This window comes from Pristiophorus japonicus, chromosome 1, assembly GCF_044704955.1.
Source record: "Pristiophorus japonicus isolate sPriJap1 chromosome 1, sPriJap1.hap1, whole genome shotgun sequence".
Lineage (NCBI taxonomy): Eukaryota > Metazoa > Chordata > Chondrichthyes > Pristiophoridae > Pristiophorus > Pristiophorus japonicus.
In genome coordinates, this window is record NC_091977.1 from 21551025 (window position 1) to 21578481 (window position 27457).

Sequence of the window (27457 nt, forward strand, 5' to 3'; positions counted from 1 at the left end):
AGAAATGGGATTTACTCTTGTTTGTTTTAAAGTTGAAAGGCTAAATAACTGTTAAGCAAAAGACTTGACCCTTATCCTTCAGTGAGAAACTGAAAATTGAAAGCAGTTGTGATGCTGCATCCTCTTTATAGTGCCATATCGTTTTAACAAAAAACATATTCTTAGGCTAAGGATCATATGGGCAAAAAAAAACTTTTATTTACATAGTGCATTTTACTGTAAAAATGTCCCACGGTACTTTATAAATAGGTGCAATGGAATTGCACACCATGCCAGGAAGGGATGAGGAGGAGTGCTTTAAGGTTAGGTTAAAGAGATCCTTTTGAGAAGCTTATTAGAGCTGGAGAAAGAAATAGAGAATGGAGAGATATTGGGAGAGAGTTCTTAAAAATAAAATAGGCCTGAGGCGGCTGAAGGCTCAGTCACTCGTCGTGGGATTGATGGGATGCACAGAGGAAGAGAATGTTCAGGGATATGGGACTGGAGGAGTTTGCAGAGGTAGGGTGGGCAAGGCCAAGATAGGTTTTTAAGCCAATGACAGCATTGGGGGGCCTGGAGCCTGGTACGGTCAGCACGGATGGAGACTTGGGGTGAAGATAATGGGCAAATGGAAGTTGGAGCACATCCCAGCTTTGCTCAGTTGGTACCAATTTTGTCTGAGTCAGAACACTGTGGATTCCAGCCCCATTCCAGTATTTTGAGCATTGCCAACACTTCATCCGAGAGCGATGGAGCTTGTAAGTGAATACTAAAGATTTAATTGGCACATTTGGAGGAACAGCAGCTAGCTCTTCCAATGTCTTCGCCAAGATTTCTCCCTTGGCCAACATTTGTCCTTCAACCAAACATCACCATAAAAGGATGGAATCAGTCATTCATCTAATTGTTGAATATTGGATCTTGCTGTGTGCAAAATTGCTACTGCATCTGTTTGCTTGGAGATGTATTTTTTGTAAATTAAATTATCCGCAGAAGTGCTGATCTCTGCTTAATTTGTGTCAAACGGAATAAGAGTCATTTAAAATGGGAATTTTCCAGTTTTCCCTCCAATAACTTCACATTAATATCCATAATTCATTCAACTTTGTCTTTTACAAATGCTTTTGGCACTATAAATTTAATAAGATTTGACAACAAAATAGGAACAAATAAATTGTCGCTTTCTCATTTGCCTTGTGAGATAGCTTTGTGCAGTTTTGGTGGATTTTAGGACATAGTCCGGCTGTGCTGCTTATTTCTGAACGCTTTCAGTGTATACCAGGTTTATCCAAGTTAACATAAGCTAACAGACTCGTGCCATTGCTTTCCGTAGGTGTTGTCTGCAGCATCAGCAGCGGGGGTATCTGTGGCTTTCGGGGCTCCAATTGGTGGTGTCCTTTTTAGCTTGGAAGAGGTAATGAACATTTACACACTATTTATCAGTTTCAAGCATCTTCGGTAAGGTAAATGTACACACACTCCAGTGGTAGGTAGTGTGGGTGAGAAGCAGTTTCACCTTGTGTTGTTGCTCGGAAGTTGTAGTTGAATGTGAAGTCGGTTCTTGAACTGTTTCTGAGCCGAGTGGAATGAAACGCCTTTCTCCAGTGAATTTTATTTGGCTGCTGGCGAGGCGTTGTGTACAGCCAGTATATAGTGAAAAATCACACACAATTTTCCAATATGTGCTTGTACAATTTACAGCTATGCCTGCACACAGGTACAAAGAGACTGTCCCGAGCACCCTCAACTTTGTTGCAGATTATATTGTCTCGGCCTTGGGGAACAGCAAGGACTTCCCTTAAGGGTTAAAGGAGAACGAATCAGGAAAGAAAAAGGGCTCAATTTTCCCCAGTCATTTGTGTCGTGTTTTTGGCGCGCGCCACTTTTTTTGGTCTAAATTTTTTTAATCCATGTTTCCCCAAAGATTGTGCGCCAGTGTAACTCAGTTAATTATGATTTTTTTGTTCGTTTTTTTTTTACCTCATTGGAGGCGTAACCTGCCACCCGCGCCAATTCTGGCCATTTAAACAAGTTTGGCCAGCTCCGATTTACTCCAATTTTTCTTAGGACGGCGTATGTGACCTCTGGAAAAACCTTCTGGGCAATTAAGAAAATCGGCGCAATTAAGGAAATCGGCGCAGCAGATGCACTTCCAGGGCCCGGACAGCAGCGACAGAGAGGAGAGAGGGTGGGATTGGGGGGTGGGGGAGAAGGAGACCCTTCGGCCTGGGAGGAGGAGGCCTTTCGGCCTGGGATAATAGCGGGTACCAGGAGGGAGGAGGCCCTTTGGCCTGGGATAGTAGCGGGTACCGGGAGGGAGGAGGCCCTTCGACCTGGAATAGTAGCGGGTACCGGGAGGGAGGAGGCCCTTTGGCCTGGGATAGTAGCGGGTACCGGGAGGGAGGAGGCCCTTCGACCTGGGATAGTAGCGGGTACCGGGAGGGAGGAGGCCATTCGGCCTGGGATAGTAGCGGGTCCTGGCACCCTGAGGCCCTTCGGCCTGGGCTAGTAGCGGGTACCGGCACTGGGGAGGCCCTCCGGCCTGGAATAGTAGTAGGTACTGGCATCGCAGGCCCTTCGGCCTGGGATAATAGTGGGTCCCAGCATCATCGGGAGACCCTTTGGCCTGGGATAGTAGTGGGTACCGGTATCGGGAGGCCCTGGGATAGTAGCAGATACCAGCATTGGGCGACCCTTCAGCCTGGATAGTAGTGGGTACCGGCACCGGGAGACCCTTCGGCCTGGGATAGTAGCGGGTACCGGCACTGGGAGGAGGGAGGGAGATAGACATTTGTCATAAACACTTAAATAATTTAATGGGGGTAAGTTGCTGCAATATGTAATGTGCTTGTGCAGGTTGCTGTGAGCTGGCTGTTGTATGTTTCACTTTCCAGCCTCAGCCCGCAGTGTGTCCCTGGTTATCGTGGCAATCCGATCTTTTTGGCGCAGATCTTAGGCTCCAACCCCAAAGCTAAAGGACAGGCTCAGCGGCGCAAAACTGAACAAATCAAATGGGGAAACTTGGATGATATTTTGGAGGTGTAGTTGGGCCCCAAAAAAACAGGCGTACACCAAAAAAACAGCTTTGGGAAAAATTGAGCCCAAAGAGAGGAAGAGATACGGAATCAAAACAAATGAAACTGACACCAAAGAGGAGCAGAAGAAGTGAAGAGAGGAAATTATATATATTATAGCAACAATCTTGATCTAAACTTTTCTTGCATGAGAAGTAGTATTGAAGCAGGACAAACAACTAGAAAACTTGAGGGGATGAGAGAACGTAGTTTCCTTGGAAATAATTATTGTATGGCAAAACTGGAAACTGTGTTTGCCAGTGAAAATTCAGTATTGAGGGACAGTTCATGCAAGTGTGGTTTGTATCCATGTTATGGTTTTGAGTTCCTTCATGCCTTTTTCCTCGTACGATGGCCTGATAAAAATTTCCTTTAGCTCCCATCTCTTGTATTTTCGCTGTGTCTCCACAGAGTACACAGCCCCAGGGTTTAACAGTTAAGCCAGTTGCTGCTGGTTTAAGTGTAATTTTATGCTGCACTCACACACTCCCTCTGGATCAAACCAAAATACTACAAACTGACTTGAAATTCAACAGGCTTAAAACAAATAATTATGTCTATTTACAAAATCGGGGAGCGTTTCAAAATTCAGTCAATTAGACTAAAAAAGAGTACAAGACAACTATGATTTGTAACTTACGGTTCATCAAATCTCTTGCCCTCCTTGAAACAGTCTCAGGAATACAAAAAGTCTCTAGCACTGCATGACGAAGGGTAATATTGCAGAGCAGGTAACTCGTGCTCCTTAATAACAGAATGGAATCTTGAACCATATCCCTTGCTTGATGTCTTTGAAGAGAGACAGGAGGCAACTTTAAAAGATATTACCAAACAAAATTACAAAGCTGTTTTGGGACTGTCCAAATAGCCTTTCGTACAAGGTTCGCCTGGTTTTATTATGCAGCTACAACAAAATCACATTTGGTCTGAAGTTACACAGTGATGAAATTCATATCACCTGTTCCTGATAGTCAATTTGTTTTGATCGCCTTGGGTGGGATCAGAGAGGAATTTTCCGGTGTATTTTTTCCCCCTCTTTTCCCTGGGTTTTCTCTGTCCTTTTGCCTCTCCGAGGATATTACATGACTGTGGGGAGGGCAGGAAGTGTGCAGTCATGATGCTTCAGCGATCGTGGGCCAGACTGATCTTTTCCTACCCATCATTTTCGTATGTTCATACGAATGGCTGAGATTGGTTCAGAGTCCCAAGTCATTAAACACCTGCAAAACGCATCGCCCAGCAATTAACATTCAGCACTTTAACTAACAAATTTTTTCATGGGTAAATAAACCTCTTTGCAATGAAATATATTTTATGCACTTGAAAGAAACACAAATTTCTCCATTATTAACAATCCTAATATGTTTTTTGTGGCTTTACTTGACCAGTTTATTGTAAATTCTTTATTGAAAAGCTTTTGAAATGTGGACATTCTGTTCTTTTTCCTCACTATTCAAACACCTTTCTCTTCCAGGTTAGCTACTATTTCCCCTTGAAAACTCTCTGGAGATCATTTTTTGCTGCTTTAGTGGCAGCCTTCATCTTGCGTTCCATTAATCCTTTTGGAAACAGCCGCCTGGTCCTGTTTTACGTGGAATATCACACTCCCTGGTACTTGTTCGAACTGATCCCTTTCATCCTCCTGGGCGTCTTCGGAGGATTGTGGGGAGCCTTTTTCATCCGTGCGAACATTGCATGGTGCAGACGTCGGAAAACCACCAAGTTCGGGAAGTTCCCCGTCCTGGAAGTCATTACAGTGACCGTCATCACCGCAGTGGTTGCCTTTCCCAATCAGTACACCAGGAAGAACACCAGTGAGTTGATCAAGGAACTTTTCACCGACTGCGGGCCTCTAGAATCTTCACCACTATGTGATTACCAGACCGATGCAAATGTCAGTAAACTGTTGGACGACATTCCAGACCGTCCAGCCGGTCAAGGAGTTTATGATGCCATAGGAAAACTGGCGTTAGCGCTTATATTCAAAATTATCATGACCATCTTCACGTTTGGAATTAAGGTAACCCATTCATAAAGGATGATTTATCCTCCAGCTAATTAGAATGTTGAGCTGTTGACGGGGGTCTGTTCATTTGGCAAATCACGCTCTTAATTGTGCATTAAAACAACAGCTTGGTGTTTTAAATTTTATGATTGGATTAAATAACTACACAACATCTATATACTTAGCCATTTCAAGCATTTGTATCCTAACTTCAAGCCACACAAGTGGCCAGATCAGAAGTTCATTATGGTCATGGACCTGAAGGATAAAAAGGCATGCCCCTGCCCTAAAGGCTCTAAGTGTTCATTCAGTAAGTACCTGAGCCAAGCAGACAAGGAACATAGAAACATAGAAAATATGTGCAGGAGTAGACCGGATGGTCTGCACCTGGGCAGGACCGGAACCAATGTCCGAGGGGGAGTGTTTGCTAGTGCTGTTGGGGAGGAGTTAAACTAATATGGCAGGGGGATGGGAACCAATGCAGGGAGACAGATGGAAACAAAAAGGAGACAAAAGCAAAAGACAGAAAGGAGATGAGGAAAAGTGGAGGGCAGAGAAATCCAAGGCAAAGAACAAAAAGGGCCACTGTACAGCAAAATTCTAAAAGGACAAAGGGTGTTAAAAAAACAAGCCTGAAGGCTTTGTGTCTTAATGCAAGGAGTATCTGTAATAAGGTGGATGAATTAACTGTGCAAATAGATGTTAACAAATATGATGTGATTGGGATTACAGAGACGTGGCTCCAAGATGATCAGGGCTGGGAACTCAACATCCAGTGGTATTCAACATTCAGGAAGGATAGAATAAAAGGAAAAGGAGGTGGGGTAGCATTGCTGGTTAAGGAGGAGATTAATGCAATAGTTAGGAAGGACATTAGCTTGGATGATGTGGAATCTATATGGGTAGAGCTGCAGAACACCAAAGGGCAAAAAACGTTAGTGGGAGTTGTGTACACACCTCCAAACAGTAGTAGTGATGTTGGGGAGGGCATCAAACAGGAAATTAGGGCTGCATGCAATAAAGGTGCAGCAGTTATAATGGGTGACTTTAATATACACATAGATTGGGCTAACCAAACTGGAAGCAATACGGTGGAGGAGGATTTCCTGGAGTGCATAAGGGATGGTTTTCTAGACCAATATGTCGAGGAACCAACTAGGGGGGAGGCCATCTTAGACTGGGTGTTGTGTAATGAGAGAGGATTAATTAGCAATCTCGTTGTGCGAGGCCCCTTGGGGAAGAGTGACCATAATATGGTGGAATTCTGCATTAGGATGGAGAATGAAACAGTTAATTCAGAGACCATGGTCCAGAACTTAAAGAAGGCTAACTTTGAAGGTATGAGGCGTGAATTGGCTAGGATAGATTGGCGAATGATACTTAAGGGGTTGACTGTGGATGGGCAATGGCAGACATTTAGAGACCGCATAGATGAACTACAACAATTGTACATTCCTGTTTGTCGTAAAAATAAAAAAGGGAGGTGGCTCAACCGTAGCTATCAAGGGAAATCAGGGATAGTATTAAAGCCAAGGAAGTGGCATACAAATTGGCCAGAAATAGCAGCGAACCCGGGAACTGGGAGAAATTTAGAACTCCGCAGAGGAGGACAAAGGGTTTGATTAGGGCAGAGAAAATGGAGTACGAGAAGAAGCTTGCAGGGTACATTAAGACGGATTGCAAAAGTTTCTATAGATATGTAAAGAGAAAAAGGTTAGTAAAGACAAACGTAGCTCCCCTGCAGTCAGAATCAGGGGCAGTCATAACGGGGAACAAAGAAATGGCGGACTAATTGAACAAGTACTTTGGTTCGGTATTCACTAAGGAGGACACAAACAACCTTCCGGATTATAAAAGGGGTCAGAGGGTCTAGTAAGGAGGAGGAACTGAGGGAAATCCTTATTAGTCGGGAAATTGTGTTGGGGAAATTGATGGGTCTAAAAGCCAATAAATCCCCAGGGCCTGATGGGCTGCATCCCAGAGTACTTAAGGAGGTGGCCTTGGAAATAGTGGATGCATTGACAGTCATTTTCCAACATTCCATTGACTCTGGATCAGTTCCTATGGAGTGGAGGGTAGCCAATGTAACCCCACTTTTTAAAAAAGGAGGGAGAGAGAAAACAGGGAATTATAGACGGGTCAGCCTGACATCGGTAGTGGGTAAGATGATGGAATCAATTATTAAGGATGTCATAGCAGTGCATTTGGAAAGAGGTGATATGATAGGTCCAAGTCAGCATGGATTTGTGAAAGGGAAATCATGCTTGATAATCTTCTGGAATTTTTTGAGGATGTTTCCAGTAGAGTGGACAAGGGAGAACCAGTTGATGTGGTATATTTGGACTTTCAGAAGGCTTTCGACAAGGTCCCACACAAGAGATTAATGTGCAAATTTAAAGCACATGGGATTGCGGGTAGTGTGCTGACATGGATTGAGAACTGGTTGTCAGACAGGAAGCAAAGAGTAGGAGTAAATGGGTACTTTTCAGAATGGCAGGCAGTGACTAGTGGGGTACTGCAAGGTTCTGTGCTGGTGCCCCAGCTGTTTACACTGTACATTAATGATTTAGACGAGGGGATTAAATGTAGTATCTCCAAATTTGCGGATGACACTAAGTTGGGTGGCAGTGTGAGCTGCGAAGAGGATGCTATGATGCTGCAGAGCGACTTGGATAGGTTAGGTGAGTGGGCAAATGCATGGCAGATGAAGTATAATGTGGATAAATGTGAGGTTATCCACTTTGGTGGTAAAAACAGAGAGACAGACTATTATCTGAATGGTGACAGATTAGGAAAAGGGGAGGTGCAACAAGACCTGGGTGTCATGGTACATCAGTCATTGAAGGTTGGCATGCAGGTACAGCAGGCGGTTAAGAAAGCAAATGGCATGTTGGCCTTCATAGCGAGGGGATTTGAGTATAGGGGCAGGGAGGTGTTGCTACAGTTGTACAGGGCCTTGGTGAGGCCACACCTGGGGTATTGTGTACAGTTTTTGGTCTCCTAACCTGAGGAAGGACATTCTTGCTATTGAGGGAGTGCAGCGAAGGTTCACCAGACTGATTCCCGGGATGGTGGGACTGACCTATCAAGAAAGACTGGATCAACTGGGCTTATATTCACTGGAGTTCAGAAGAATGAGAGGGGACCTCATAGAAACTTTTAAAATTCTGATGGGTTTAGACAGGTTAGATGCAGGAAGAATGTTCCCAATGTTGGGGAAGTCCAGAACCAGGGGACACAGTCCAAGGATAAGGGGTAAGCCATTTAGGACCGAGATGAGGAGAAACTTCTTCACCCAGAGAGTGGTGAACCTGTGGAATTCTCTACCACAGAAAGTTGTTGAGACCAATTCACTAAACATATTCAAAAAGGAGTTAGATGAAGTCCTTACTACTCGGGGGATCAAGGGGTATGGCGAGAAAGCAGGAATGGGGTACTGAAGTTGCATGTTCAGCCATGAACTCATTGAATGGCGGTGCAGACTAGAAGGGCCGAATGGCCTACTCCTGCACCTATTTTCTATGTTTCTATGTTTCTGTTCGGCCCTTCAAGCCTGCACCACCATTCAATAAGATCATGGCTGATCATTCCCTCACTACCCCTTTCCTGCTTTCTCTCCACACCCCTTGATCCCCTTAGCTGTAAGGGCCATATCGAACTCCCTCTTGAATATATCCAATGAACTGGCATCAACAACTCTCTGCAGCAGGGATTGCCACAGGTTAACAACTCTCTGAGTGAAGAAGTTTCTCCTCATCTCAGTCCTAAATGGCCTACCCCTTACCCTAAGACTGTGTCCCCTGGTTCTGGACTTCCTCAACATTGGGAACATTCTACCCGCATCTAACCTGTCCCGTCCCATCAGAATCTTATATGTTTCTATGAGATCCCCTCTCATCCTTCGAAACTCCAATGTATAAAGGCCCAGTTGATCCAGTCTCTCCTCATCGATGTCAGTCCTGCCATCCCGGGAATCAGTCTGGTGAAACTTCGCTGCACTCCCTCAATAGCAAGAACATCCTTCCTCAGATTAGGAGACCAAAATTGAACACACTATTCCAGGTGAGGCCTCACCAAGGCCCTGTACAACTGCAGTAAGACCTCCCTGCTCCTGTACTGAAATCCCCTAGCTATGAAGACCAACATACCATTTGCTTTCTTCACCGCCTGTTGTACCTGTATGCCAACTTTCAATGACTGATGAACCGTGACACCGAGATCTTGTTGCACCTCCCCTTTTCCTAATCTGCCGCCATTCAGATAATATTCTGTCTTTGCGTTTTTGCCTCCAAAGTGGATAACCTCACATTTATCCACATTATACTGCGTCTGCCATGTATTTGCCCACTCACCTAACCTGTCCAAGTCACCCTGCAGCCTCCTAACGTCTCCCTCACAGCTCACACCGCCACCCAGTTTGGTATCATCTGCAAACTTGGAGATATTACACTCAATTCCTTTATCGAAATCATTGATGTATATTGTAAAGAACTGTGCTCCCAGCACTGAGCCCTGCGGCACTCCACTAGTCACTGCCTGCCATTCTGAAAAGGACCCGTTTATCCCGACTCTCTGCTTCCTGTCCGCCAACCAGTTCTTTATCCACATCAGTATATTACCCCCCAATACCATGTGCTTTGATTTTACATACCAATCTCTTGTGTGGGACCTTGTGAAAAGTCCAAATACACCACATCCACTGGTTCTCCCTTATCCACTCTACTCGTTACATCCTCAAAAAATTCCAGAAGATTTGTCAAGCATGATTTCCCCTTCATAAACCCATGCTGACTTGGACCGATCCTGTCACTGCTTTCCAAATGTGCTACTATTTCATCCTTAATAATCCCAGGTCGTATCCTCGGTCTGTGCTGAGTTAAGCGACGTGAGTCGGGGTGGTCGTGGGTGTGCTACAATAGGCCTCCACATTCCTGGGTCTTGAGAAGGGCAGCTTGGCTGGTATTCCCCATTCCTGATCATCCTGTGATCCCTGCTGGAAGTGTAAAATATCCGGACATCGCATGATGACAGAATTGGGGGCTTGGCTGTGAAGGGGCCCCCACAATTGAATAGCCTGCCAGTTGCTCCGGGCCCAAATTGGCCCTGGAGTTGCTCCGTATTTTTTTGGAGCAACTTGATTTTTCTAGAGTATCTTTAAAAATCCCGATTCTGCTCATTTAATTTGCGCCTTTGTAAGTGAGTTAGGATTTTTTAAGTTTAGTTTTTTTTTCAAAAGGGGCCCTTACTAGCCACCTCGGTCTATTTTGGCCATTTACGCCAGTTTGGACAGCTAATAGTTGCCCTAAACTAACTTAGGCCAGCATATGTGGCCACTTGTGGCTGCACAGAAAACCCTTGCAGAGAGTTAAGAAATCAGTGCAGGTGGACAGAGGTAACGGGATGGGGGGGCGGCGGGGGGGGGGGGGGGGGCGGAGGGTGGGGGGGAAGGGAAGTGGAAAGGACCTTGCAAAGCACTAAACATCTTCACAGCAATTAATATAGATCTTGTACTGTAACTTTTGCATAATTTACACATTCCACTATATAAAGCGTCATAAACTATGCACTTTTTAATATAACTTATATCAGAAGGCAAAGGGTTTCATAAGACCATTGATGAATTAAATATTTTGCTAGCAGGGCTATATTAATGCAAGTTGTTTTCTTGTGTCATCACACAATCATGAGGTAGTGATCGTGGTGGTGCAATGATAGGAGTAATACAACTGGACTTGTCATCGGGTTAGGGAACGGAAAATCAACCGGGGTTCCAGCTCCTGGTCGCTATCCATTGAGCCTGCGGGAACTGTTCTATGTGTCGAGGTCAGGTGAAAAGTGGAACAGGCTGTGATGGTACCTGAGGGTGCCTATGCAGTTACTCCCCAATAAGGCACCCGTGGGTGCTGATGGAATGTTCCCAACAGGGTATCTACAGGCATCCATGCGGTTGTTCACTTAGAAATGGTGGGATTTAAAAAAAAATTGACCTAAGTCATGATTACTACCAAAACAAAAGCCACGACCAAATATTTGTTGGTACTGAGACACCAAACCTAAGGAACGCTTTCTCTGGTCATTCTCACCTCTTAACAGCCAATTGCATTGTGCCATTGACAGAGACTTTTTCTAAATCATTTCAAGAAACTCTCCTCCCCCCACCCCTCCCCCCGGATCAAAAGTCTCCCCACAGTAACCTGTTTCTTTCTTGTGGCCTTCAGCGCGACAACGCAGCGGCCAGCCTATGTGGCAGGCCACTTGGCCTGGGATAGGGGCGGGATGCGTTGGGTCCCACGCTGCAGGCACGTATCATCACAATCATGGGAGGAGCTACTGTGCATGCACTACTGCACATGCGGACAGCTGCCGGCACTCTTTTAGGCACAGGGCCCTAGTTCCACCGTGCCAAGCCCCGGGAGAGTCGGCAGAGAGTCCAGAATACGGAGATATCTTTGCGGCGCCGTTTTGAGCGCAGGAAGTCGGCGCACCTCACGTCAGTGCGCCGAAAAAAACGGAGGGCCAAACTTGGGCCCTCAGTGTCTAGGCTCACACATGAAGAATGGCCACCTAGGTGCGGAATCTGAATATTAGGATCAGGAGGAGGCTATTCAGCCATTCGGATCTGCTCCACCATTCAATCAGATCATGGCTGTGCTGCAGCTCAACTCTATTTTCTCCTCTTTGCTCCATATCTCTTGATATCCTGACCTATCTAAAATCTATCTATCTCAGTCTTGGAAGTTCCAGTTGTTCCCCAGCGTCCACAACTTTTGTGTGGAAAAAGTGCTTCCTGATTTCGCTCCTGCATGGCCCATCACTAATTTTAAGAATGTGCATCCTTGTATGGGTAGAGCTGCGGAACACCAAAGGACAGAAAATGCTAATGAGAGTTGTGTACAGACCACCAGACAGTAGTAGTGAGGTTGGGTATGACATCAAACAGGAAATTAGGAATGGGTGCAATAAAGATACAGCAGTCATCATGGGTGACTTTAATCTACATATTGATTGGGCTAACCAAACTGGTAGCGATACGGTGAAGGAGGATTTCCTGGAGTGTATAAGGGATGATTTTATAGACCAATATATCGAGGAACCAACTAGAGAGCTGGCCATCCGAGACTGGGTGTTGTGTAATGAGAGAGGATTAATTAGCAATGTTGTTGTGCGAGGCCCCTTAGGGAAGAATGACCATAATATGGTAGAATTCTTCATTAAGATGGAGAGTGATGCAGTTAATTGAGAGACTAGGGTCCTGAACTTAAAAGAAAAGTAACTTCGATAGTATGAGACGTGAATTGGCTAGGATAGACTGGCGAATGATACTTAAAGGGTTGACAGTGGATAGGCAATGGCAGACATTTAAAGATCACATGGATGAACTTCAACAATTGTACATACCTGTCTGGTGTAAAAATAAAACGGGGAAGGTGGCTCAACCGTGGCTAACAAGGAAAATGGAGATAGTGTTAAAACCAAGGAAGAGGCATATAAATTGGCCAGAAAAAGCAGCAAACCTGAGGACTTGGAAAAATTTATAATTCAGCAGAGGAGGACAAAGGGTTTAATTAGGAGGGGGAAAATAGAGTACGAGAGGAAGCTTGCCGGGAACATGGGAACATAAAAACTGCCTGCCAAAGCTTCTATCGATATGTAAAGAGAAAAAGATTAGTGAAGACAAATGTCGGTCCCTTGCAGTCAGAATCAGGTGAATTCATAATGGGAAACAAAGAAATGGCAGACCAATTGAACAAATACTTTGGTTCTGTCTTCACTAAGGAAGACACAAATAACCTTCCGGAAGTACTAGGAGACCGAGGGGCTAGTGAGAAGATGGATCTGAAGGAAATCCTTATTAGTCAGGAAATTGTGTTAGAGAGATTGATGGGACTGAAGGTCGATAAAACCTCCGGGCCTGATAATCTGCATCCCAGAGTACTTAAGTAAGTGGCCCTAGAAATAGTGGATGCATTGGTAGTCATTTTCCAACATTCCATGGACTCTGGATCAGTTCCAATGGATTGGAGGGTAGCTAATGTAACCCCACTTTTAAAAAAAAAAGGAGGGAGAGAGAAAACAGGTAATTATAGACAGGTTAGCCTGACATCGGTAGTGCGGAAAATGTTGGAATCAATTAATAAAGATGTAATAGCAGCACATTTGTAAAGCAGTGACAGAATCGGTCCAAGTCAGCATGGATTTATGAAAGGGAAATCATGCTTGGCAAATCTTCTAGAATTTTTTGAGGATGTAAATAGTAGAGTTGACAAGAGAGAACCATTGGATGTGATGCATTTGGACTTTCAAAAGGCTTTTGACAAGGTCCCACACAAGAGATTAGTGTGCAAAATTAAAGCACATGATATTGAGGGTAATGTATTGATGTGGATAGAGAACTGGTTGGCAGTCAGGAAGCAAAGAGTAGGAATAAACGGGTCCTTTTCAGAATGGCATACAGTGACTAGTGGGGTACCGCCAGGTTCAGTGTTGGGACACCAGCTATTTATGCATTAATGATTTAGACAAAGGAATTGGATGTAATATCGCCAAGTTTGCAGATGACACTAAGCTGGGTGGCAGTGTGAGCTGTGAGAAGGATGCTAAGAGGCTGCAGGGTGACTTGGACAGGTTAGGTGAGTGGGCAAATGCATGGCAGATGCAGTATAATGTAGATAAATGTGAGGTTTTCCACTTTGGTGGCAAAAACAGGAAGGCAGAATATTATCTGAATGGTGACAGATTAGGAAAAGGGGAGGTGCAACGAGACCTGGGTGTCATGGTGCATGTGGTACAGCAGGCGGTGAAGAAGGCAAATGGCATGTTGGCATTCATAACAAGAGGATTTGAGTATAGGAGCAGGGAGGTCTAACTGCAGTTGTACAGGGCCTTGGTGAGGCCACACCTTGAATATTGTGTACAGTTTTGATCTCCTAATCTGAGGAAGGACATTTTTGCTCTTGAGGGAGTGCAGCGAAGGTTCAACAGACTGATTCTCGGGATGGCAGGCCTGACATATGAAGAAAGACAGGATCGACTAGGCTTATATTCACTGGAATTTATTAGAATGAGAGGGGATCTCATAGAAACATATAAAATTCTGACGGGATTGGACAGGTTAGATGCAGGAAGAATGTTCCCGATATTGGGGAAGTCCAGAACCAGGGGTCACAGTCTAAGGGTAAGGGGTAAGCCATTTAGGACCGAGATGAGGAGAAACTTCTTACCTCACAGAATTGTGAACCTGTGGAATTCTCTACCACAGAAAATTGTTGAGGCCAGTTCGTTAGATATATTCAAAAGGGAGTTAGATGTGGCCCTTATGGCTAAATGAATCAAGGGGTATGGAGAGAAAGCAGGATTGGGGTACTGAAGTTGCATGATCAGCCATGATCTTATGAATGGTGGTGCAGGCTCGAAGTGCCGAATAGCCTACTCCTGCACCTATTTTCTATGTTTCTATGTTCTTGATTCCCCCACCAGAGGAAATAGTTTGCTTGTATTAACCCTGTCAAATCCTTTTAACATTTTAAACACCTCGATCAGATCACCCCTCAATTGCCAATACTCCAGGAGAATACAGCCAAGTTTATGCAACCTGTCCTCATAATTTATCTAAGCCCACTTAACGTTCTGCTGAATCTGCGCTGTACCCCCTCCAAGGTCAATATATCTTTCCTGAGATGTGGTGCCCAAAACTTAACGCAATACTTCAGATGAGGTTTGACCAAGGCACGATACAATTGAAGCATTACTTCCTTCCCATTCCACCCCTCTTGAGGTAAAGGCCAAAATTTGAGTGATTTTTATACCTGGCTATTGCCGTTTAAATGATTTATGTACTTGGAGTCTCAAACCTCTTCCCTAGTTTCTCATGTTTTAGAAAATACTATAATTTATATTTCTTGGGATCAAAATGAATGACCTCACGTTTGACCACATTGAACTCCATTTGCTGTAGTTTTGCCTGCTCACTTAATCTGTATATCCATTCGCAACTTCCTGCTCCCTTTTACACTACTTACTGTTCCTCTTAACTTGGTGTCACCTGCAAACTTTGCTGCACAACTTTCTCTTCGTTCAAGTTATTAATAAATATGGTGAAAAATTGTGGCTCAAAAACAGATCCTTAGGAACACTACTTGCTACATGACGCCAATTAGAGTAGCTACCCTTTATTCCCGTTCTGTTTCGTACCTCCCGAGTTAAAACACGACCTTCAATTCTGTGTCCACTCATTCTTGCTAATAATCTGCTGTGTGGAACCTTATCAAATACTTTCTGGAAGTCCATATAGATAACATCCACAGACATTCCCTTATCTACCGTATTTGTGACCTTCTCAAAAAATTCAATTAGATTAGTCAGGTGACTGGCACGCACGGAACTATATCACAGCAAGGAATTGGCATCTTTTCAGAAGCGAAATTAGCCAACTAATAACAATTCAGCCACATGATAAATTATTATGAATGATAAATTGAGTTATTACAGTGTGATGTGAAACAGTTATCAAAATGGATTGTGAATCCAGATCGAGACTGGGATGATAAAGGCATCCCATGGGCCTGGAATGGACTCGCACTGGCCGTCCGAAGTAAATGTGAAGTTTGTACTGTTCGGGTGCATTGTACCCGTCTGGGAATGTGAAGTAGAACATCAGTGAGTAGTAACAATAAACTTGGAGGAGCAGCGTGGCTATTCAACATGTTGGTCTTCCAATGCATTGTGCTGTTGCTGAACAGAGACTTGGTGTTTCTCCACAGGGAAGGTAGGAAACAATTGAAAATGGTAAATGAAAAACCTTTAAAACCCACAGGCGCTTATGATCTGCAATTGGACCCTTTGCGCCTGCAATAAAATTGAACAGTTAAATGTTGAAAACAGCTGTGCTGCTAAAGCCTTCATAAAAAAAAATACATATGTTGGTTTGATTTCTCTTCATACTCTGTTTTCTTTTTTTCAGGTACCTTCAGGCCTCTTCATACCAAGCATGGCAATCGGTGCCATTGCTGGCAGGATTGTGGGCATTGCGGTGGAGCAGCTGGCCTACCATCACCATGACTGGTTCATATTTAGTCAGTGGTGTAACGTGGGAGCAGACTGTGTCACTCCAGGCCTGTATGCAATGGTTGGTGCTGCAGCTTGTTTAGGTAAGTGTCATCGAGAGTTTTTCTGAAGATTTGCATACAGTAAAAATATGATCTAGCTAATCAATTTTTAAAAAAGACTTCCATTTATATAGTACCGTTCACAGCCACATTACTTCACAGCCAATAAAGCACTTTTTGAAGTGTAGTTACTGTTGTAATGTAAGAAATGTACAGTAGACACCTCAAGTTGCTGGAGAAATATCATCAATGATGTATCCGCAAGATCCTACAAATCCCCTGGGAGGACAGGCGCACCAACATCAGCGTCCTCACTCAGGCTAACATCCCCAGCACTGAAGCACTGACCACACTCGATCAGCTCCGCAGGGCAGGCCACATAGTCCGCATGCTAGACACGAGACTCCCAAACTAAGTGCTCTGAGCTCCTCCACGGCAAACGAGCCAAAGTTGGGCAGCGGAAATGCTACAAGGACACCCTCAAAGCCTCCCTGATAAAGTGCAACACCCCCACTGACACCTGGGAGTCCCTGGCCCAAGACTGCCCTAAGTGGAGGAAGTGCATCCGAGAGGGCGCTGAGCACCTCGAGTCTCAACGCCAAGAGCATGCAGAAAGAAAGCGCGGACAGCGGAAAGAGCGTGCGGCGAACCAGTCCCACCCACCACTTCCCTCAACAATTATCTGTCCCACCTGTGACAGAGTCTGTGGCTCTCGTATTGGACTGTTCAGCCACAAAATAGCTCATTTCAGGAGTGGAAGCAAGTTTTCCTCGATTCCGAGGGACTGCCTATGATGATGATGATGATGAAGAAATGCGTCAGCCAATTTGCGCACAGCAAGCTCCCACAAACAGCAATGTGATAAGGACCAGATAATATATTTTTTAGTAATGTTGATTGAGAGATATATATTGGCTAGGCCACCGGTGACAACTCCCCTGCTCTTCTTCAAAATAGTGCCATGGGATCTTTATTCACCCAAAAGAGCAGATGAGGTCTCGGTTTAATGTCCCATATGAAAGACGATACCTTTGGCAGTGCAGCACTTCCACAGTGCTGCACTGGAGTGTCAGCCTAGATTTTTGTGCTGAAGTCTCGAGTGGGACTTGAACCCACAACTTCCTGACTCAGAGGCAAGAGTGCTACCAACTGAGCCACAGTTGACACGTGAGTTTTCCTGAAGTGTGAATCCTTGAAGTGTAAACCAGGTACTATTCATTTAAACAAAAGAAAATATTGCAGATGCTGAAAATCTGATCTAAGAACAGACAATGTTGGAAATACTCAGCCGGTCAGGCAGCATCTGTGCAGAGAAAAACAGATTTAAAGTTTCAGGTCGATAACCTTTCTTCAGAACTGGAAAAAGTTAGAGATGTAACAGATATTAAGGAAGTACAGAGTCAGGGAAAGGGGGGCAGGAGGAAAGAACAAAAGGGAAGGTCTGTGGGAGGGTGGAAGGTAGGAGAGATTAAATTACAAAAGGGATGATGATGCGAGGTGAAAGGAGATGGTAATGGGACAAGTAAAGAAACAAAAGATGCGTCTAGAGGGGGCGTAAATGGGAATAGCCGAATCATCAGCAACAACTGCCATCTGAACAAATGGGGGCAGAGGTTATGATCTGAAATTGTTGAACTCTATGTTGAGTCGAGAAGGTAGTAAGGATGGAAAGATGAGATGTTCCTCGAGCTGACGTCGAACTTCATTGGAACAGTGTAGGAGGCTGAGAAAAAAGAGGTCAGAGTGGGATTAGTCTGGAGAATGCAAACGACAGGTGACTGGAAGCTCGGAGTCACGCTTGCGGACTGAATGGAGGTGCTCCGCAAAGCGGTCACCTAATCTGCGTTTGGTCTCCCCAAAGTAGAGGAGACCGCATTGTGTACAGCGAATCGAGTATACTAAATTGAAAGAAGTACAAGTAAATCTCTCTCTAACTACAGGTACAGCGTTGAAAATACGGAGTTTCGAAATTCGGAATGTTCTGGAATCCGGACACCGGACTAATCCGTGGTTGGGTTGTCTGGAAACCGGAAAATGTTCCTTAATCTGGACACCCCCTCCCCTGCTTCAACCGCCCGACCTCCGGCCACCTTGGTCCCACCCCTTGCCTCAAAAGCACAAGCTACATTCAGAAAAAAAATACAAATCTGCACCTGCTCCATTTTTTTTAAAAAAAGCTTACTCACCTGTCACTACCAGAATGGGGATTATTAAAAAAGGACATTTGGTAAGAGTCTGAAATAATAAGCTCCATGTTTGGGAATGTAATAAAGTTAACCTGTTTTGGGCTAGTTTTTAGTAAGAATATGGAAATGGAAGTTTCCATACATCTAGTACCATACTCTCAGAAATACCTCGGCCGCTTGACCTCCTCTCCCTTCCCCTACCTACCTTGGCCCAGACGTTTCCGGACTTGGGTCGTCCGAAGTCCGGAAATACGCAGAATCCGGAATGGCCTCGGTCCTGAGGCTTCCGGATTTTCGACGCTGTACCAGTATTCATATTAAGACTGAAAGCCAAGCATGGTTCCATGCGGTATCCTCTCAATCCAGACAGAAAAATACAGGGAAGAGAAAAACTGCAGACAGGTGACAGGCTATGCATGCCTCTGGGTATGAGATACTCTATCAGCAACAACTTGTGTTTATATAGAGTCTTTCACTTAGAAAAACATGCCAAGTTGCTTCACAGAAGGCAACAATGGGAGAGGCGAGGCCATGTAGGAATTTAAGTACAAGGATGAGAATTTTAAATTTGAGGTGTTGCAGGACTGGAAGCCAACCTAGATTAGTGAGGACAGAGCTAATGAATGGCTGAGATTCGGTACAGAATATGAGCAAAGAATTTTGGATGAGCTGAAATGTACGGATGGGAGGCTGGCCAAGAGAATAGAAACATAGAAACATAGAAAATAGGTGCAGGAGCAGGCCATTCAGCCCTTCTAGCCTGCACCGCCATTCAATGAGTTCATGGCTGAACATGAAACTTCAGTACCCCCTTCCTGCTTTCTCGCCATAACCCTTGATCCCCCGAGTAGTAAGGACTTCATCTAACTCCCTTTTGAATATATTTAGTGAATTGGCCTCAACTACTTTTTGTGGTAGAGAATTCCACAGGTTCACCACTCTCTGGGTGAAGAAGTTTCTCCTCATCTCGGTCCTAAATGGCTTACCCCTTATCCTCAGACTGTGACCCCTGGTTCTGGACTTCCCCAACATTGGGAACATTCTTTCTGCATCTAACCTGTCTAAACCCGTCAGAATTTTAAACGTTTCTATGAGGTCCCCTCTCATTCTTCTGAACTCCAGTGAATACAATCCCAATTGATCCAATCTTTCTTGATAGGTCAGTCCCGCCATCCCGGGAATCAGTCTGGTGAACCTTCGCTGCACTCCCTCAATAGCAAGAATGTCCTTCCTCAAGTTAGGAGACCAAAACTGTACACAATACTCCAGGTGTGGCCTCACCAAGGCCCTGTACAACTGTAGCAACACCTCCCTGCCCCTGTATTCAAATCCCCTCGCTATGAAGGCCAACATGCCATTTGCTTTCTTAACCGCCTGCTGTACCTGCATGCCAACCTTCAATGACTGATGTACCATGACACCCAGGTCTCGTTGCACCTTCCCTTTTCCTAATCTGTCACCATTCAGATAATAGTCTGTCTCTCTGTTTTTACCACCAAAGTGGATAACCTCACATTTATCCACATTATACTTCATCTGCCATGCATTTGCCCACTCACCTAACCTATCCAAGTCACTCTGCAGCCTAATAGCATCCTCCTCGCAGCTCACACTGCCACCCAACTTAGTATCATCCGCAAATTTGGAGATACTGCATTTAATTCCCTCGTCTAAATCATTAATGTACAATGTAAACAGCTGGGGCCCCAGCACAGAACCTTGCGGCACTCCACTAGTCACTGCCTGCCATTCTGAAAAGTACCCGTTTACTCCTACTCTTTGCTTCCTGTCTGACAACCAGTTCTCAATCCACGTCAGCACACTACCCCCAATCCCATGTGCTTTAACTTTGCACATTAATCTCTTGTGTGGGACCTTGTCGAAAGCCTTCTGAAAGTCCAAATATACCACATCAACTGGTTCTCCCTTGTCCACTTTACTGGAAACATCCTCAAAAAATTCCAGAAGATTTGTCAAGCATGATTTCCCTTTCACAAATCCATGCTGACTTGGACCTATCATGTCACCATTTTCCAGATGCACTGCTATGACATCCTTAATAATTGATTCCATCACTTTACCCACTACTGAGGTCAGGCTGACCGGTCTATAATTCCCTGTTTTCTCTCCCTCCTTTTTTAAAAAGTGGGGTTACATTGGCTACCCTCCACTCCATAGGAACTGATCCAGAGTCAATGGAATGTTGGAAAATGAATATTCAAGCTTGGAAGCGATGAGGGTTTTTTTTAAAGTAGCAGAGGGATGGAGGGGACGGTGGGGGGGTGGGGGGCGGGGGGGCGGGGGCGGGGGCGGGGGGTGGGGGGGGGTGGTAGAGACAAGTGATGTGACCAAAGTGGAAATAGATAGGGACATTATAGGGTCAAGCAGGACACCAAGGTATTGAACATTTTGAGGCGGGGGGCCAAAAGATGTTGGCTTCAGTCTTTACCTGGATAACTATTGCACTTATGGCTTTTAAAGCCTATTAGAGCAATCACAAAGAACCTATAAATTATGGAGCATGATACCAGCCAAGCGAGAAATGAGAAAGGGGGAGTTCAGCGAGCATAACAGTTGCAAGAACATCATCTCGGGATCTCAGCAGTGGAGTCATGCTGATGTGCAATAATGAGTAAGATTGAAATTGGAAGACAACAGGGTGGGTGGGGGGGGGGGTAGTGGTGAAGCTAATTGTGCTGGGAGCATAGTCACACAGAACCATTTGTACAACTCTAAACACAGTTAAACCACAGAAAGCCATTTTCCAGTCCAAACCTATTGGGAAGGTAAATCAGCCTGTGCCAACAAGCTTGGAAACAGCAGGATGCTGCAAAGACTAGACGACGACTAAGGTAGTTCATACTAGGCTCCAAGGAAACATCAATAAAGTGCCAAAAACACAAAGGAATGTCTTGGACATTGTGACAACAAGAGTGACAACTGTTGTGGACCTGACCTCCTCCAAAATCAAAATCATAGTCGAATAAAATCAAACTTTAGGTCAAAGAATGTGACCCCTTCAATGTGATTCTGAGATCTCGGGATCTCAGTAGTGGAGTCATGTTGATGTGCAATCAGTTCAGCATAACCTTTTTAATTGGGTCCCTTACAGGTTGTCAGCCTAGTGGCAGCTTCACCCCTCATCCTCACTGGAAAGATTTAGGCTGGTTTACCTACCCCTCTCGCATTCAAGACAAGTTCACCCGTTTCCATAGAGTAAGCTGCTGAATTATAATGTAGGGTCAAAATCAGTCCAATCCCTACAAACGAGCTGACTAGAAAGGTCTCATTTGTTTTTTTAAAGAGATACTGAAAAAGTCACGCGTTAAGTTTGAATTATTGCTTCAGAAAGGGAAAGGATTAGACGGATTCACCAAATGGGAAAGGCACTGTCTAGAATTCATTCCTTAGAAATGAGGAGGCGATCTCTGGAATTTCCCTTCACGCACAACAGGTGGACAATTTTTGTGGAAGATGAAAATGATAAATGCTGTACAAGACTGCACCAATAACTGGATGTAGTCTGCCTGCTGCAGGAGTTTTAGATCGCTCATTGTAGGTCAGATGAGAGTTGAGTATGGGTGATGAAACCTTGTTCCCCACAAATGAAGATGGAACACATCTGATGTCCAGAAAAGGGCAGAGTTTTGCTGTCCAAAAATAAGACTTGACTATTCCAGTGCATCCTGGCTGGCCTCCCACATTGAAGTCATCCAAAACTCGGCTGCCCGTGGCCCCACTCTCGAGTCCTGTTCACCCATCATCCATGTGCTCTCTGACCTACATTGGCTCCCGGTTAAGCAACGTGTCGATTTCAAAATTCTCACCCACAACACCCCCCCCCCCCCACCCGAGATGTCTGCACTCTTCTTGAGCATCCCTGATTTTAATCGCTCAACCATTGGTGGCCCTGCTTTCAGCTGCCTGGGCCCTGAGCTCTGGAATTCTCTGCCGAAACCTCTCCGTCTCTCTTCCTCTCTTTCCTCCTTTAAGACGCTCCTTAAAGCCTACCTCTTTGACCAAGCACCTGCCCTAATTTCTCCTTGTGTGGCTCATGTCAATTTAAAAAATCTTGTAATGCTCCTGTGAAAACACCTTGAGACGTTGTACTGCGTTAAAGGCGCTTTATAAATGTGCGTTGTTGTTGAGGATGGGCAGTTCCAGCTTCAGCCACCAAGCATTCCAACAACTTCAGCCGAATGCAGGGATGCCGGACATTCCATAGAAGCTGTAGAGTCTCTGATCTTGCTCTTTAAAAGCAGCCCTTGCAATGCAAGCACTGAAAATAAGTAAATTGACCTTGGAAGAATATCCATTTGGACACAATGACCCTCCCCAAAAGGGTTTCAATATTCCCTAGTTTCACAAATAAGAATGAGGATAATTGGCTGGTGAAGGTGATGTAAATTAGCAGTAATCTGCACATCTACATAACGGTTTCCTGAATTAGCCCAAAAAAATGAAAATGCCCAGGTGCAGAGCCTCTAACTTAGTTAATTTTATAACCAGAAAAGAGACTATGCTGCTGAATGCACTCCACATTAAGGAAAGAGTGGCACAGGGCAAGACAGTAAGAGAGCACCATCTGCCAAAAGAGTTATCTTGCTTTCCCTGCCTGCCATTTGAACACTTACATATTTGGGGTAATTGATCGAGAATTGGCAGTGTGCCAAAAAAAAGTTCCAAAAGAGGAATCCATTCTGGAGCTAACTCTTTGTCTATAATAGCAGCTGGTCATTACTATGCCATTCGCATCCTATCCAGATTAACCTTTTTCTAACCTCTATCATTACCATTTCAATTCGGCCCATCATCCCTTTTGTCTCTCTAATCTCTCCTGCCTTCCACCCTTTCACAGACCTTCCCTTTTGTTCTTTCTTCCCCTCCCCCTTTCAGTGCTTAAGAATGTGCCCTTTTCGAACATTTGGCAGTTCTGACCGTCGACCCGAAACGTTAACTCGGTTTTTCTCTCCACAAATGTTGCCTGACCCGCTGAGATTTCCAGCAGTCTCTGTTTTTATTTCAGATTCCAGCAACTGCAGTATTTTGCTTTAGTGTTTTTGTTTCATTCACTGGGTAAGCTACGAGGCACCCCTGACAGTTTGAAAGAAGTCTACAGCCGAGAGCAGCAACTCCACAGTCCTGGTTCGATCCAGCAGAACCCATCCCTGCCCTCCATTCTTCCAATCTCCTCATGATTCAATAGGGCAAGATTGACAGTTAATCAGTCTCTGAAGCAGCTCCCAACAGAATAATATTCTTTGATGCATGTTTTGCAACAGCATTTTTGGAACCATATTTTTTTTTTGCCACTCTATTTAATTGCAAAGCAGTTAATTGGAATTTCAGCTTAATCAATAGCATGTGTCTAGATATTTTCCCTTGCTGCTTTCCAATTTATTTTACAGAACTTAATTTCAAAGTACTGAATTATAACATTTAGATTATCACAACCATTTAATGTGGTACCCTTGTTTAAGAAAGGAGAAAGGGATAGGCCAAGTAATTACAGGCCTGTCGGCCTAACCCAGTGGTGGGAAAATAATTGGAAAAAATCCTGAAAGACAGGATAAATCTACATTTGGAAAGGCAAGGATTAATTAGGAACAGTCAGCACGTATTTGTTAAGGGAAGATCCTGTTTAACTAACCTGATTGAATTTTTTGAGGAGGTAACCAAAAGGGTCGATGAGGGTAATGCGTACAATGTAGTGTAACACCGCGAGCGTGAAGTGGTCAGGTGCAGGCAGCGGAAGGAGCGTGCGGCAAATCAGGCCCACCCCCCCCTCACTTCCCCCGACGAATGTCTGTCCCACTTGTGACAGGGTCTGTGGCTCTCGCATTGGACTGTTCAGTCATCAAAAGACTCATTTTAGGAGTGGAAGAAAGTCTTCCTCGATTCCAAGGGATTGCCTATGATGGGGATGGACTTTAGCAAAGCTCTTGATAAGGTCCTGCATGGTAGACTGGTCACGAAGGTTAAAGCTCATGGGATCCAGGACAAAGTGGCTAGTTGGATCCAAAATTGACTTAGAGGTAGGAAACAAAGGGTAATGGTTGATGGATGTTTTTGTGACTCAAAGGATGTTTCCAGTGGGGTTCCACAGGGCTCAGTGCTGGGTCCCTTGCTTTTTGTGGCATACATCAGTGATTTAGATTTGAATATAGAGAGTATGATTAAGAAGTTTGTAGATTCCATCAGCTAATGAGCTCTTACTGTATTATATTCCCAACAACAAGCCGGGTCAAACATGAGATATCTGTCTATGTTACAGTTGTCCCTTAATATGCTACCGAATCTACAAAAACAGTGGTGGCACCATTAGCCAAATTGCAGTGACAGGCTATCTGCTTGCTTCCAAGGCTGACATAGTATTTGGTTTCCAAAACTCCACTGTTCACATCCAGTCCTGCCCCAAGTCCTGTTCACCCACCATCCCCATCGTTTCTGACCGAAAATGAGCCTCTGCCTCCAAGCTTGTTGAATTTAAAATCACCGGAGTTTAGAAGAATGAGAGGGGATCTTATAGAAACATAAGATTCTGACGGGACTGGACAGGTTAGATGCAGGAAGAATGTTCCCGATATTGGGGGAGTCCAGAACCAGAAGTCACAGACTAAGGATAAGAGGTAAGCCATTTAGGACCGAGATGAAGAAAAACTTCTTAACCTGTGGAATTCTCTACCGCAGAGAGTTGTTGATGCCAATTCGGTAGATATATTCAAGAGGGCGTTAGATATGGCCCTTACTGCTAAAAGGATCAAGGGGTATGGAGAGAAAGTAGGAAAGGGGTATGAGGTGAATGATCAGCCATGATCTTATTGAATGGTGGTGCAGGCTCGAAGGGCTGAATGGCCTACTCCTGCACCTATTTTCTATTTTTCTATGTTTCTTCCTTCTTCATCTACAAGTCTATCGATGACCTCTCCCAACTGCACCTTGGTAACCTCTTCCAACCTCTGTGCCCTCTGATTCTTTGTCCTTGACCTGTTGTGCACCGCCCCATCTCCCTCCACTGCACCATTCGTGGCAGAGCCTTAAGCCATCTTGGTCCTACTCCTTGGAATCCCTGCCTAAAAGTCTCCTTAAAACCCATCTCTTTGACCAAGCCTTCAGTCACCACTCTTCCCCCTCCCCTCCCTGCTCCAAATTCTTGGCATCTATTTCATTCTTCCTCTTTGAAGGTCTTGGGACATTTTTCTGCATTAAAGATGCTATGTAAATGCAAGTTGTTTCTTTAGCATTTAGCTTAGAAAGGCCAATTAGTGCATCTAAAAAGCTATGTCAGATATGGTTATGATTCAGATTTTAACAGTAATTGATGTCATAAACTAGTGAAACAGTAACCAAGTTGAGATGTACTGTGCGAAATATTTGAATCCTTTTCTGCAGCTTTGTTAAACGTGAGATTAATTCCTGTAGTATTTTTTTTAGATGATGTAGCAGAACATTCATAGGCTGTGAGAAACGATCCAAATAAATTCTGGTTTAAGAATAGCCTGTGTCAGGCAGTTTGAACGTTGCCTCAATATATAATATAAATATTTGCATATATTAGGGTGTTCGACAGATTTGCCTGTGTTTCTCGTTTAGGCGGGATATACTTTTGTGCTTTATTATAAACCCGTGGGAGAAGAGCACTCCATTTGGAATAGCAAAATGCTCTATTTCAATAGAAAGTCAAATGTTAGCAAGCTGCTCATGAATTCGCAGACTTTCTTTTTTACGCACGTTTGCAGAACATTGTTCACCACCAGTGCAGAGGCGTCCATTAGCATACTGGTCGGAGCACTTACTTTGCACTGCCAAAGTTGGAACTTCAGGCCACAGCATTTCCGAGTATATACTCTTCTGAAGTACATCTAACTAGAATAGAAGAGGACAGCACAGAGAAGAGAATTGTTAATATGGCCGAATGTTAGATGACATACCATGAGCGCAATCTTTCTCAATTTTTGACAGAAGCTCAACATCCATATATACATGGAAATTTCCTTCATCTTGGGAAGGGTTAAGGGCACTGCCTCACTCAGAATATGGCATCAGACACAGCCATTTTGTTTATATGATCTTCCCCCACTCTGTCACGCAAAAGGATTTATTCTGAAATGCGCATCTCTGATTCTTTGCGTAAAAACCTGAGCATAGCACTATAACATTCAGAAATAAAAAAACTAGCACCAGCACCATCAGGTCTGAAAAAGGGAGGTGAGCTTCCAACAGCTTTCTGCATTGATAATGAACTAGCCCAGAGCTTTGTTTTCATATAAAATAGGTGCCCAGATTAACGTAAATTTATCTGTATAGAAATGTAAAGCTGTGTGCACGTCCATTAAGTGAATATCTCCTGTTAGTAGAGGAAACTTTTTTATTCGTTCCTGGGATGTGGGCGTCGCTGGCAAGGCCAGATTTTATTGTCAATCCCAAATTGCCCTTGAGAAGGTGGTGATGAGCCACCTTTGTAAACTGCTGCAGTCCGTGTGGTGAAGGTACTCCCACAGTTCTGTTCCGGAGGGAATGACAGGATTTTGACCCAGCAACAGTGATGGATCGGCGCTATATATCCAAGTCAGGATGGTGTGTACCTTGGAGGGGAACTTGCTGCCCTTATCCTTCTAGGTGGTAGAGGTCGCGGGTTTGGGAGGTGCTGTCGAAGAAACCCTGCCGAGTTGCTGCAATGCACCTTGTAGATGGTGCGCATTGCAGACATGGTGCGGCGGTGGTGGAGGGAGTGAGTATTTAAGGAAATTGATGGGGTACCAATCAAGCGGACTACCTTGTCCTGGATGGTGTTGTGCTTCTTGAGTGTTGTTGGAGCTTCACTCATCAAGGCAAATGAAGAGTATTCCATCACTCTCCTGTCCTGTGCCTTGTAGATGGTAGAAGGGGTTTGAGAAGTCAGGAGTTGAGACCATCACTGCAGAATACATAGAAAACAGAAAATAGGTGCAGGAGTAGAGCATTCGGCCCTTCGAGCCTCCACCACCATTCAATATGATCATGGCTGTTCATACACTTCAGTACCCCATTCCTGCTTTCTCTCCATACCTCTTGATCCCTTTAGCCGTAAGGGCCACATCTAACTCCCTTTTGAATATATCTAACGAA

General features: G+C 44.5%; 1 protein-coding gene and 1 long non-coding RNA gene across 7 annotated transcripts in view; one reads left to right on the forward strand and one right to left on the reverse strand.

Moving 5' to 3' along the window:
* The window catches only part of LOC139262882 (H(+)/Cl(-) exchange transporter 3), a 206733-nt gene that overhangs the window by 147493 nt on the left and 31783 nt on the right, over positions 1-27457 (forward strand). For all 6 annotated transcript variants that reach the window (XM_070878121.1, XM_070878148.1, XM_070878130.1 and 3 more), the window contains 3 exons: positions 1313-1393; positions 4528-5073; positions 16019-16205. In XM_070878121.1, coding sequence (XP_070734222.1) covers positions 1313-1393; positions 4528-5073; positions 16019-16205 — 814 coding nt within the window. The remainder of the gene's footprint in view (positions 1-1312; positions 1394-4527; positions 5074-16018; positions 16206-27457) is intronic.
* Positions 3948-27238, reverse strand: LOC139262915 (uncharacterized). Its single transcript, XR_011592998.1, has 3 exons — positions 27126-27238; positions 26146-26215; positions 3948-4273 (listed from the first exon to the last, which is right to left on the reverse strand). It is a non-coding gene; the product is annotated as an uncharacterized lncRNA (long non-coding RNA).